The sequence below is a fragment of the Tupaia chinensis genome, unplaced genomic scaffold (genome assembly GCF_000334495.1).
Source record: "Tupaia chinensis unplaced genomic scaffold, TupChi_1.0 Scaffold145484_1, whole genome shotgun sequence".
Taxonomy (NCBI): Eukaryota; Metazoa; Chordata; class Mammalia; order Scandentia; family Tupaiidae; genus Tupaia; species Tupaia belangeri.
Window position 1 is genome coordinate 707307 of NW_006205341.1, and position 13848 is coordinate 721154.

Consider the following 13848-nt stretch of genomic DNA (forward strand, 5'->3'; position numbering starts at 1 on the left):
GACTTTAATGTAAGCCATATATGCAGTCCAAGTCAGTCTTTGGAAAGCTAAAAGCAAGTCCTTCTTTTCTCCTTCAGGATCAACTGACAACATGGATGAGCGACATTGCTTCACACCAGCATCATTAGAAGTGCCAAGGGTTGCTTCCAGCATTAATCCAGCAAAGGCACCTTGGCTATAGAACTTGGACTTTGAGTTTCTGATTTATGGTTCTGGATGTGACCCTATCTGTGTGGTCTTAATTGAGTCACTTTGCTTATCTGGGCTGCAGTTTCGTCATCTTAAAACAGGTGGTTACTTAATGTTCTTTTGGACTCTAGTACTCTACGATTTTACATAACTGTCCAACTAGGAGACCTTTTCAGCCCTTTATCTTCTATAGTGAACCCAGAGAGCCTGGGGCAGCGACATATGAGAAGTCATTCAGGACACTCTCTCTGATGCCATGGGGCAACATATACCTTTAAAGGGCAGGAAAGAAGGTAAGCCGTGATTGCCTGTCATTCATACAATCCAAAAGTATTTACAGGGTACCTGCTATGTGCCATAGTGACTCAAGATTAAATAAAGAGTAAGATATTAGAAACAGCAGGTGGTGTAATAGTTTCATCGCTGGACTCCAACGTAACCAAGTGCCGTTAGAGTCCTGGACCTGGCTGCTTAAAATTCATACCAGGTGCGGGGCCAGCAGATGGTATGGTGGTTAAGGCGCTGGACTCCCACATGGCTGACCATGGTTTGAGTCCTGCACCTGGCAGCTTGCTTTCTCACTTTCCCTTTCTCTCTCTGGTCAAATTAAAAAATAAATAATAGGGCCGGCAGGTGGCATGGTGGTTAAGGGTGCTGCACTCCCACGTGGCCGACCACGGTTCGAGTCCCAGACCTGGCGGCTTGCTTTCTCATTATCTCTCTCTTTCTCTCTCTCTCTGTCCCTCTCTGGTCAAATTAAAATTAATAAATAAAGATAAATAAAATAATTCTTTAAAATAATAATAATAATAACAAATGAGATGAAATAAGTAAATAATTCTTTAATTTAAAAAAAAAAAAAACCCTCACACCGGGCACATATGCTTTCATGACCAAAATCCTAAGAGGAGAATGAAGGAGAAGGGATTGCAGTGTGGCCATCCACCCTGGGGGTAGGGAGTGATTTCTTGCTTTCTGTCTCTGTCTCTCTCTCTCTCCAGCAAGCACAGACATCCTATGGTAAAAATCTCTCTAAAAAGAAAGAATAAGATATGGTCCCTGCCCTCAGTAAATTTACAATCTGGTGGGACAGGAATACAGATAAGCAGATAAAAAATGACCAGAGTTATAGGGAAGGCGAGGACAGAGAAAGGAGACCATGTGCATGGAAGGAGCTCCTAGTCCAGCTGAGGGAAGCTAGGAAAAGCCTTCCTCCAGGAAGGGATACCCACAACTGAGGCTGGAAGGAGTGGTATGTAGTTGGTTGCCTCTCCTGGTGTTGTGGGAAACTGTCTAGCCTACTGGCCATCTCATCCAACACTTTATCTGCGTTTCATCTCTCCTCTGACATTGTTTTTCTATTCCCTTCTCCAGTGCACTTACCCCAGCTGTCTGTACAGCTTGGGATCTGGTGGACGGACCACCGGGAAACTGCTGCACCAAACTGAAGGGTTCTGCTCTAGATTTTCCCACTACCTCCACCATCCTCATCTCCAAAATCATCACTACCATGAACACCACCTCTATCAATACAAGTGAGCTTGTTTTAACTACTCCCAAATGGTGTATAATGACCAAATTAAAGATGAGCATTTGTTTTTCCAAATTATTCCACCTAGAGCAACCTTAAATAGTTGTTAACTTACTGTTTTTTTAAGAGTTATTTATTTAATTTTATTTATTGTTATTATTTTTGCTATAGAGCACATGCACTCACCAGAGAAAGAGAGAGGGAAAGCGAGAAAGCAAGCCACCAGGTCTGGGACTTAAACCACGGTTAGCCATGTGGGAGTTCAGTACCCCAACCGCTACGCCACCTGCTGGCCTCTCTCTAGTGTTTTTTTAATTGTACTTGAGTTTACAAATATTTTAACTGCCTAGTCTTCATGTTCTTCAGGAACATGCCTATTTTAAGAAGTAAGACATGTGAGAGACAAGAGTTTCATGTTCAGAGAGAAGGTAAACCATAAGAAGTTCATAAAGCCTCTTTCTTTATTCACTTCATTAATTGAAAAGAGTTTTATAGCATGTACAAATCTACCAAATATTAAGCAATCTTAGTTAATTTGGGCCATAAATCAGTAAGAGTAAAGGTAGAAGGGGGCTGGCAGGTGGTGTGATAGCTAAAGTGGGGGATTCTCACATGGTCAAACTGCAGTTCAAGTCCTGGACCTGGGGCTTGCTTTCTCACTTTCTCTTTCTTTATCTCTCCATTTCTGTCTGTTCAAATTAAAAATAATAATAATAACAAATGGAATTAAATAAATACATTTTTAAAAGAATCATTTATTTAATTTTATTCACTCATTTATTTTAATTTGACCAGAGAGAGATACAGAGAGAGAGAGAGAGAGAGGGAAAGTAAGAAAGCAAGCCACTGGGTCCAGGACTCAAACTGTGGTTGGCCACATGGGAGTGCCCAGCCAGCATCTTAACCACCATGCGACCTACTAGTCCCAATAAATAATTCTTTTTTTTTAAAAAAAAGTAAAGGTAGAAGTTAATTCCATCAACAATACTCCTATATATAAATCTACACCTATATAAAAATACATGATACTTATATAATTATAGGATACATATACAAGCCCTATAATTATATGTAAGTATACATACCACGTTTATTATTTTGTAGTATATAACATATGTTTTTACATAAATATAAACTACACATAATACACATGTGATACGTGAATATGATTATTACCAATATCCTTCTCTAGATTGTGAAATTTGAGTTAGGGATTGAGGTAGGTTATAAAAGTGACTACAAATTCCTCTCATCTGGTGTGCACATCCCTTATGATATAACGTTGCCATTTTTCTCTTAAAGAATGAGAATCCATTTCACCATCCCTTGATCCTGATTCTGCATTAGCCATGTGACTTAATTGGCTAATGGGATATTAACAAATGGGATGCAAGCAGAGGCCTGAACAATGCAGAGGCATGCACATTGGGGTTTGCCCTCTCTTGCTGATCCAGGAGACCTGCCACCACTAGTATGGGATCCAACTGGGCTGGCCTGCTGCAAGAGAACAGATCCTGTGGACCAGAGAAGAGCTGGCCTGGAACAGGCTCTCCTAGACCAACCAGCCTGCCAATCACCAAATATATGAGTGAAGCCACCCAGACCATCTAGACCCAGCTGAGCCAGCCCAGACCAGAAAAACTACGATGCCAGCAGACCAGCCTCAGAAGAAATAGTTAAATGGTTGTCATTTTAAGTCACTAAATTTTGGGGGCCAGCGGGTAGTGTGGTGGTTAAGGTGTTGGACTCCCACATGGCTGACTGTGGTTCAAGTCCCAGACTCGGTGACTTGAAACTCTCACCAGGTGCATGTGTGTGCATGCCCAAAATCCCAATAAGAGAAAGGAGGAGAAGGAACTGTGGTGTGTCCTGGGGTGACTTCTCACTTTCTCTCTCTGTCTCTCCAGCGAGTGCATGAGCCCTATGGGAAAAACCTCAAAAGAAAAGTCACTAAATTCTGTAGTGACGGCAAAACCTAACTAAGACAGGGACCATATTATACTGTGTTTTGCTTTTCTTCTTAATCATTACTCATCCCAAAAGCTTTGGGTAAGATGTTTGATGTATTGGAGCCATAGTTGCCACAAACATAAACTTTCATTTTCTTCCAATTCTAAAAGAGTGAATGCCCTTACATTAAGCTTCCTTTTTCAGCTCTGCTTTTTAGAAAGAAGGGAAGAGATGAAGAACAAAGGTAGTAGAAATGAGATAAAATACTAGGAGTGGGAAGGGCGCTGGAGATGAGAATCAAAGGGGGTCGTGGCAAGATGCTGAGTCTAAAAGAGGACAGTACGACTCATGAAGAGCTGACTAACTTCCTGAGAGAAGTTTGTTCTATTAAACCAGAATCTCTATGAAACTCCCTGGCACCTACCCCAGAGGTCCCCATGTGAAATTGCAAACACGCATTCTAAAATTCCCCTTTTGTTCCATTCCTTATTTCCTTTCCATCTTTTTCACTATCCAAAGTACGGTTTTCTATTTTGGTAGTTAATTATTTTTTTCTTTAACCGACAGAAGCTAAACTCAACCGAGCTCAGGTGAGAAGTAGACGGATTAGCCTTTATATCTTAAAAGTCTAGATCATCCTCAGCTTCAGGTAAGAATGAATCCAGTCTCTCCAATGATGGCCTCTGGGAACTCTGTTCATCTCCACCTCTAGGTTCTGCTCTCTTCTGTCTTGACCTACCTGTATCCCTTAATTTCTGACCTATCTTCTGGGTCCTAAATTGGAGTGGTAACAACTACCTATTTTATCTTATTATATTTTATTTTACCAACTACCTATTGCTCTAATCATGTTAAAGGCACCAGGAATCATCCAATTTCCCAAGTCAGTCAGAAACTTGGAAGATATCCCAGACCTCTCCATTAGTCCTCATATCTAATAGATCATAAAGCCAAGTCATTTCCTCTTTTAAAAAATGAATTATTTTCATTATTTTAACTTTATTTTATTTAAATTTGACTAGAGAGGGACAGAGTGAGAGAGAAAGAGAGAGAAAGCAAGCCACCAGGTCTGGGCCAGAACCACAGTCGGCCACATGGGAGTCCAGTGCCCTTAACCACCACGCCACCTACCAGCCCCATTTCTACCCTCTCTATGTCTTTAGAACTCTTTGCCTCTCTTCAGGGCCACTGCGATTATGCTTTTATCATACATTGTTACTCCTGTGTGGAAGAAAATTTCTCCCTAACCAGTCTTTATTTTGCTCCTTGCAAACCATCCTCCATGACTGAAATAATCTATTAAAGTATAAAATCTGGGACCAGCAGATGGCATAATGATTAGGTCGCTGGACTCCCACGTAGTTTTACTGCAGTTCGAGTCCAGGACCCAGCTGGGCACACGTGCATACATGCCCAAAATCCCGAGAAGAGGATGAAGGAGAAGGGATTGTATCATGGCAATCCCCTCTGGGGAGTGATTTCTGGCTTTCTGTCTCTCTGTCTCTTGTCTCTCCAGCGAGTGCATGTGCACTATAGCAAAAATCTCTCTTTAAAAAAAAAAAAGTGTAAAAATCTGTCTAGCATTCCTTGCTTAAAATGCTTGGTTACCTAACTTGTATGACCTCTTCTATAAATTCAGAATATAAGCATGACTGGGGCCAGCAGGTGGTGTGGTGGTTAAAGGCCCTGGAGTCTTGCAAGGCCACCTGCTGGACCTGCAAGTCTCGAGTCCTGGACCTGATGGCTTGCTTTCTCTCTCTCTCTCTCTCTCTCTCTCTGTCTTTCTCTGGTTAAATTAAAAAGTAAAAATAATAGGGACCAGCAGTTGGCATAATGGCTATGTTGCTGGACCCCCATGTTGTTGATCGTGCTTGAGTCCCGGACTTGGTGGCTTAAACTCACGCCGGGCGCGTGTACATGCGTGCCCAAGATGCCAAGGGGAGAATGGAGGAGAAGGGGTTGTGGCGTGGCCATCCCCCCTGGGGGTGATTTCTCACCTCCTGTCTCTCTGTCTCTGTCTTTCTGGTGAGCATTTCACGTCCTACAGCAAAAACCTCTCCAAAAAAAAAAAAGGTAAAAATAATAATAAATAAAGTTGAATAAAATAATTCCTAAAAAGAAAAAAGGAATATAAACGAGATCTGATTTGGTGATTTTCCCAGTTGACCACTTGAACCCCAGCTGTCCTGATGGCAGACAGCCTAGTTATCTTAGGTGGAGTTCCCTAAAAACGGAGCTTGAGCTGGGACAAATGTTAATAATCATTTTAAGAGTCTCATTGCTCTATGCCACTACGCTGTATCTAGTCCAGTTCTACTCCACCCTGCCTGGGGATTGGTATCTTTCCTCTCCAAAGGCCCAGGGCTCCTGGTGCACATTGTTTTACTCGGTGACAAGCTGCACCTACCTAGAGTCTTGTGGTCTTGATTCAGTCATAAACATTCTTTTAGGCCTTGGGTCAAAAACTCAAATGCCGGGATCAGCAGTTAACGTAATGGCTATGTCGTTGAACTCCCATGTAGTCAACCGCAGTTCGAGTCTCGGACCCGGTGGGCTTAAACTCAGGCCGGGTGCGTGTGTGTGCGTGCCCAAGATCCCAAGAAGAGAAAGGAGAAAGGATTGCAGCGTGACCATCCCCCCTGGGCGGTGATTTCTCACTTTCTGTCTCTGTCTGTCTGGCAAGCGCACGCGCCCTATAGTAAAAACCTCTCCCCATCCCCCACCCCTCAAAAAAACTCAAATGTCTCCAAGGGCCAGCAGCCTGACAGACAGGGCTGGCGCCACTCAACAAGGATCAACTGCTACCAAGCAGGCAGTTGACACTCAGGGTTGCCAGATCTCCGCATTTCTTGAGTTTGATGTGAAAGTTTCTGATTTTGAACTGGAGCTGTCAGTTTGTGAATTTGGTTTGATGCCCTAATCCCAGAACAATGGGTGCCCACTTGCCCTCTATTTGCATAACTTTGGGAGTCTCTCCAGGGCTCTGCCACTAGACAAAGATCAGCTGGTAACCGAGTACAAAAGGCTCCAAACATTCAAAATAAAGACTAACCTCCTTTAGTGTGCCTGTGTGCCCTCCCTGACCTGCCTTCTACCCTTCTCCTGGGCCAGTTACCTCTTCCCCCCACCGCCGCATGCTGTTCCACACCTCAGCATCTGTGTTCACAGGCTCCTAATCCTGGAGGCCCCTCCTCTTCCAGCTTTCCGTGTGCACTAGCGCCATTGTACTGGGTTTGACTCCAACATCCACCCCTTCCTCTGGGCGGCCTTTCTTGCCTGTCTTCTGCTTTCCTTTCTACCTGCCCCATTTTTAAAGCAGTTACCCCACTGCCCTATTTCTGTGTTCTTTACACGCCTGTTGCCCCACCTGAATGAATCTCTAGAGGGGAGGCGCCTGGGTTTATTCACCTCTTTATCCCTAGGGCACCTGACACTTAAACACAGAGGGGAGGAAAGAGTACCCAGCAGGAAAAGTAATGACCTTGAACATTGCCTCTCACATGCCAGAAATCCATTAGTGAAGAGCTGGCAATTCTATTTTAAGATATTAAATTGAAATTTGGTGTTTTAAGAGATGGGGGGGAACATCTCTGCATACTTACATCTTTTAAATAACCACATATTTGTGAAATATAACTGGAAAGAGCAAGTTCTTTAATACTTACTCTGCGCTGGACCTAGCCAGGCCTCTAAGAAGTCAAGAATTAGAGAATGGCTAAAGCAACTCACAATAGCTTTCCTCCCGAACCTCAAGCGCCCCCAGGGCCGCCAGGACTAGGAGATGTTTGCTGTCTCAGGAGGGAAGGAGCCAGCTCTTCTGAATGAAACAGCACTTCGCACAGCCGCAGTGGCCTACGGTGGGAGAGCGAGCAGCGACAGTCGAAAGACCCTGTGCATCATCCATTCTTAAATTGACTGACGCTTGTACAGTTGTAAACCGAAACTCCAGAGGCAAACCTTGAGCGGTTACATTTTCTCAAAAAGAATGTTTCCCAGCCCTGTCAATCATTTCCTGCTTTCGGTCCCTCCCCAACACACACACACACACACACACACACACACACACACACACACCTTTTGGCGGACCGCTGCATTGACATTGAGTCTCTCTCCCTACCTGAAGTGGAACACCCCATAAAGCAGCGAGGTTGGCATTTCATTCATAATACATGAACTCAGGGAAGTATTGCACGATAACGGTACAACCGAGCGTCAGCGGCCCGCCCGCCGGCTATTTATACCGCGCAGATTATGCAATCCGGCTCCAGCCATTCATACCGGACTGGGAACCGCGCGCTGGGTGGTGGTGGGGGGGGGTGCTTGTTCCCGGGCTCCGGGTCAGTTTCTAAGTTTGCATCATCTCCTACATTACGAGAGCGCTCGGCTTCCATTCCTGCCAGCAGGTCTGGGGGGAGACAGCTGGGCTGCAAACTCTCTTGGCACACTCGACTGCTTATTTAAACATAATAATAATCTACCAGGGCTCCCGAGGCGCGGCCGAGCAGCGCGCAGGGCTGGGCTCCGGGCAAACCGGAAGGAACTGATAAACCAAGCGCTAATGACACCCCCTCCCTGTCGCGTCGGAAGTGTCCTCGGAGCGCCGGTCATTGAGAAATACCGAAGGGGCAGCGAGCGTGGGGGTGAGGCGAGGACAGGCCAGGGCGCAGCTGCGCGCGCCGCGCGGGGCGGGGAGCCGGGGCGCCGCGGCCGTGGGGGCTTCTGCCTCCAGGCGGCCTCAGGCCTTAGGCGCAGCGGAGTCTTCCTCACGTCGCCCCTTCCCCGACCCGAGGGTAGCGGGAAGAGGACTGATTTATCAGGTCCCACCCGCACCCCACGGCCCACCCAGGCCATTCCAGACCTGGACCTACAAGAGAGGGCGAAGGGCACGGTGGAGAGAGCGGACAGCAGACGAGCCTAAAATGTCCTCCCCGCGCGGACCTGGGCGGGAGCGGGTGGGAGCCGCGGCCGCCTTCTGGTGGGGGCCGCGGCCGCCTTCTGAGTGAAACCGGACCTGCCGGACTACTGAGCATGCCCGTCCCGCGGCCGTGCAGGGTCGCTCCGGCTCCGCGCTCCGGGCTTTCCCGGTGGCCCGCGGGAAGGACCCGCGTTGGGGTGCTCCCCCGCCCGGATTCGAGAGGCGGGTAGGTGGGGGTCCTGCCAGGGGCTCCGCTGGGTTCCCCGGAAACGGTGAGCAAGCACATCGATGTTACTCTCGAAGCAGGACCTTCACTCTGAGTCCACACCACAGCCACCCGCCCGCTGGCTGTGGGAAGACAGATACGGATCCTTAGCTCCTTTAACAGTTTCATTAAATACAGCCCTAAACTCACTATCCCGGTCACCTTCCAGTGGACTTTGCAAGCATCCTGATATTTAGATCAATAAACACATCTAAGTTACTCGCCCAATATCCTTGTTTATTTTCTGGAAACGCAGGAGTCAGTCTTGCCTCAATCACAGAAACTGACAGGGAGGCCCAAGAGGTGACCCGCTAGTAAAAGATCCGCTTGGAGTGATGGACACGCAGAGGAAAAGAGGAAGGCTTTATTATATAGAAAATATAAAGAGCAGGAAGCAGAGGGGAGCATTTCCTCATCCAGATGGCTAGAGTGAGGAAAAGCTTACCAAGAATCTCACATTTGCTTATCACAATACCTTCACTTACAAGCCATTTTATATTTCCAGCAACCTTATGTTGTGTGTTTTTTTTTTTTTAATTACTTATTTAGAAGCCGGAAGTTGGCGGTGGTTAAGGGCGCTGGACTCCAAATGACTGACCTCAGTTGGAGTCCCAGACCTGGTGACTTTCTCTCACTCTCTCCCTCTCTTTCACTCTCTTTGTCTTCGGTCAAATGAAATAAATGAATTAATTAAATAAAAGTTAAATAAAATAATTTTAATTGTTTTATTTTATTTATTCATTCATTTATTTTAATTTGACCAGAGATGGACATAGAGAGTGAGAAAGGAAGCCACCAAGTCCAGGACTTGAACCATGGTTAGCCATGTGGGAACACCCCAGCACCTTAACCACCATGCCACCTGCTGGCCCCTGTTATGGGTTTCGTTCTGACACAACAGACACTGAACCCAAGGCTCAGAGAACTAAGGACCTGCCTGAGATGGCCCAGCCGGAGCCAAGCATCAGGAGATCCCAGTGGGAACTTTGTGCTTCTGGGACCTCAGATTTGTTCTCTTGGATGCCTGATTCACAGACTCCCCCAGGCCAGTCCTTCACTATTAGGGGACACCTGGCCGAGTGAGTGGTGATAACACCAGTTCAGCCTGCTCATAGAGTGTGCCATCCTGCAGAAATTAGTAATCATCTCACCTGCTAACTTGCTGTTGAAGCACTCAGACTGGAGGGTGGAGACAAAGGGGCACCCATTGGATAGATAATTTTGATTTGGATAAATGCCTATATTCCTGGGAGTTCAGAAAAGACTGAGGTTGAGATCTCTCTCAGCACCCTCAGGGAGAAGAGCAACAAAGGCCAAAGGTGAGAATTTGCCTTTTGGGGATTTAGAGAACAATGAGATCTTGTATTTGTTTGGTACTTTCTCATAGACACTCAAGGGCCTCAAAAACTGGGAAAGACAAACTTGGCCTTGTTATCCTTGCTTTTTAAAAGAAACTGAAGAAATGCTAAAAGCCTCACAGAGGGTCTCAGGACTGCCTGGAGGAAACCAACCACTGTCTGGTGCCCTTCTCACCATACAGCATTAGCGCTCAGCATCCGAAGTGGGTGAAACCCAGTCCACATCCTCAGTGAATTTTAATTTGACCAGAGATGGACATAGAGAGTGAGAAAGGAAGCCACCAAGTCCAGGACTTGAACCATGGTTAGCCATGTGGGAACACCCCAGCACCTTAACCACCATGCCACCTGCTGGCCCCTGTTATGGGTTTCGTTCTGACACAACAGACACTGAACCCAAGGCTCAGAGAACTAAGGACCTGCCTGAGATGGCCCAGCCGGAGCCAAGCATCAGGAGATCCCAGTGGGAACTTTGTGCTTCTGGGACCTCAGATTTGTTCTCTTGGATGCCTGATTCACAGACTCCCCCAGGCCAGTCCTTCACTATTAGGGGACACCTGGCCGAGTGAGTGGTGATAACACCAGTTCAGCCTGCTCATAGAGTGTGCCATCCTGCAGAAATTAGTAATCATCTCACCTGCTAACTTGCTGTTGAAGCACTCAGACTGGAGGGTGGAGACAAAGGGGCACCCATTGGATAGATAATTTTGATTTGGATAAATGCCTATATTCCTGGGAGTTCAGAAAAGACTGAGGTTGAGATCTCTCTCAGCACCCTCAGGGAGAAGAGCAACAAAGGCCAAAGGTGAGAATTTGCCTTTTGGGGATTTAGAGAACAATGAGATCTTGTATTTGTTTGGTACTTTCTCATAGACACTCAAGGGCCTCAAAAACTGGGAAAGACAAACTTGGCCTTGTTATCCTTGCTTTTTAAAAGAAACTGAAGAAATGCTAAAAGCCTCACAGAGGGTCTCAGGACTGCCTGGAGGAAACCAACCACTGTCTGGTGCCCTTCTCACCATACAGCATTAGCGCTCAGCATCCGAAGTGGGTGAAACCCAGTCCACATCCTCAGTGATCATGCTTGTGATAAACACAAACCTAGGGTAAAACACCAATTTCTCCCTGGCCAAAGGTGAAACCATCTTTGGATCACTTCTGGTTTTCCATACACATATACTTTACCTTTTGGGTATGCTATATTTGAGGCAAATATTTAACTTTCTCTTCATTTGTTCAGCGGTTGCTATTAGTAAAACAGCCATGCAGGAAGGAGGACCAAATGTGCTTGGAGACCAGGAAGGACAGGAACTCTATCCCTTGCTCCCTAGCAGGACTTCAGAAAGAGCTACACAATAGCTTTATAATTTGTAGGACACTGTGCAGAGTGAAAATGCTGAGCCCCTTGTTCAAAACTTGCAAAGAATTTCAAGATCATAACAGTGGAGCATGAAATCAGATGCAGAGCTCTGTCAGACTGCACAGGTGGCTTGCCCCAGACTGTCCATGGCCAGACAGTGCTGCTTTGGAGAGCACCGGGTCCACCCAGAAAATATCGAGGACGTCCCAGGCCAAGCAGGAAAAATAATTTAAAGCCGTGAGAGAAGTGAGGAGGAACTCCTCATCTGCTTGTGCCAAAGCTCACAGGGCTGACAACCTTTTACCCAATAACTATGACCCTCAAGGGCAAGAGAGACAAGAGCCGACCTCCACCAACATGACAGGAAGTTACTGGATAATCTTTTAAAAATGTATTTAGTGTTACCTTTAATGGGAGAAACTCCATCGTTTCTACTGAAATGCAAACGCTTCTAGGCTTAGATTTACTTTTTATTTTTCTATGCAGGAATGAATTCTTAAAAACGCTCGTTCCTTTATCAAGACGAAAAAGATCACAAGATTCACATAAAACTGAACCACCGCTGCCATTCACAACCTTAGTGAAGCGTAAACCTCCTCCCTTTCGGGTTGGGTTGGGGTGGAGAGGCCAGCCCCTGGCACCTGCACCGCCCCTACCTTCCCACAGCTCGCTGGGGGGAGTTATTCTGAGCCTAAGCCCTCCTCCTGCGGTTTAACTCCATCCCCTCTCCGTAGAGCTCCGAGTCTCCGACCCCGCCCCCACCATCCCCATTTTTAATCCTGGCGTTTGGAAGGAAGGAGGGGGACACAACGGGAGCCAGATGTGTACAAGTCCCCAGCTCCCGCCTCCTTCCTCTGCTCGGGCTTCCTAAAACCCGGAGCCCTGATCGCAGAGGATTAGGAGTCACACAGTCGCGGAGCAAACAACTCCGCTCCGCAGCTCCTCCGGGAGTGGAAGCCAAGAGGGAGGGGGAAAGGAAGCCGGGCATGCTCAGTAGGCGGGACAAAGTTTTTTTTCTTCTCTTTTTTTTTTCGGTCGCAAGTAGGAAGCTTTTTGCACTCCACCACCTCTGGCCGCTGGGAAGACGTCATCGCTTCCGCCCTACTTCCTCCTCCTGTTGGCGGCGGTGAGAATCCAATATGGAGTAAATCGGTGGAGCGGAGAGATGGGGCTCGGACCGGGCGCCCTGCACCGCCTCCCAGGCGCACCTCCCCTGGCCGCAGACCGCTCCCCGGAACCGTGATTGGCCCGGCCCCCTGGGGGCGACCCCGGACCCAGCCCCCACTGCGGCCGGCGCTCTCCTCCTCCCCTGAGCAGTCCCCGCGGCGCCGCGGCGCTTCGCTCCTGCAGCTCGCCGTTGCACTCCTTCCCCCAAACCTCACCCCGCGCCGGAGTCGCCCTGCTTCCCCTTCTGCCTGCGGCGCCCCCTTCATCTGGAGCCGCCCCCCCCTCCCAAATCAGGCGATCTCCGGAGATGTGAAGAAGGGGGGTGAGCGGACAGGAAGATGAAGGGAGCAAAGCTGCTCGCCGCGGGACAGGCGTCTAGGTGAACAGGAAAATGACCGAAGAAACACACCCGGACGAGTAAGTTTGGCCGCAGGCTGGGAGGACGGTGTCTGCGGGGGCAGCGTGGGGCCGGGGCTGAGGACGCTGGTTGGTGAACTTGGCGTGAGGTGCAGCGACTCGCTGACCTGTCCCGGCCGGGGCACGACATTTCCTTCGGTGTCGTTGAAGTGAGGAGGGGGGACGCACTGTTGCGGACTGGCGGGGGGGGCGGCCCGGGGCGGCTGGCCGATGGCAGCTGTGGGGGCCAAGGGCGCGCGGGTGACCTCGGGACGGTCTAGCTCTGGCTCCGGAGACGCACAGCCTCCCCTCCCACATCGAGATCCCAGGCTGCCGGAGCGGAAGACCTGACACCCTCACTCCTGCCTCCCGGGGTCGGGGGGATTTTACGTGGTGACTTGGACCTCCTCCCCGCCGCTCGCCCCGCTGTCCCCTCAGGAGCCCACTGGGGCCCAGGCTCCGCCATTTCGTTTTCTTGAATCGCTCTCATTTGCATACCACATTTTCATTCATAAAAAACACGGCAGAACGAGTAGAGGACTGCAGCGGGCTGCGCTGGGGTCCGGTGCGCCCTGGTCCCCGCGCGGGCCGGCGTGCTGGAGCCGCCCGAGGGGTCCCGCGACGCGTGTGAGTGTGTGTGCACGCGCTCGGGGCTGGCACACGCTCCCCGAAGGGTTGGGGCAGCTCGGGGGGCGGGTCCGGAGCTGGGGGGGGGGG

At 48.5% G+C, this 13848-nt stretch overlaps 1 protein-coding gene and 1 long non-coding RNA gene across 3 annotated transcripts in view; both read left to right on the forward strand.

Annotated features, from left to right (window-relative positions):
• The first annotated feature begins 379 nt into the window (after positions 1-379).
• On the forward strand, positions 380-7834 carry LOC114006046 (uncharacterized). The gene is made up of 4 exons (XR_003547815.1): positions 380-482; positions 3175-3403; positions 4238-4319; positions 7425-7834. It is a non-coding gene; the product is annotated as an uncharacterized LOC114006046 (long non-coding RNA).
• A 5058-nt stretch (positions 7835-12892) lies between these two features.
• SPRED2 (sprouty related EVH1 domain containing 2) overlaps positions 12893-13848 on the forward strand; it is a 155722-nt gene continuing 154766 nt past the window's right edge. For both annotated transcript variants that reach the window (XM_006168040.3, XM_006168041.3), the window contains exon 1: positions 12893-13152. In XM_006168040.3, coding sequence (XP_006168102.1) covers positions 13127-13152 — 26 coding nt within the window. In that variant the 5' untranslated portion in view covers positions 12893-13126. The remainder of the gene's footprint in view (positions 13153-13848) is intronic.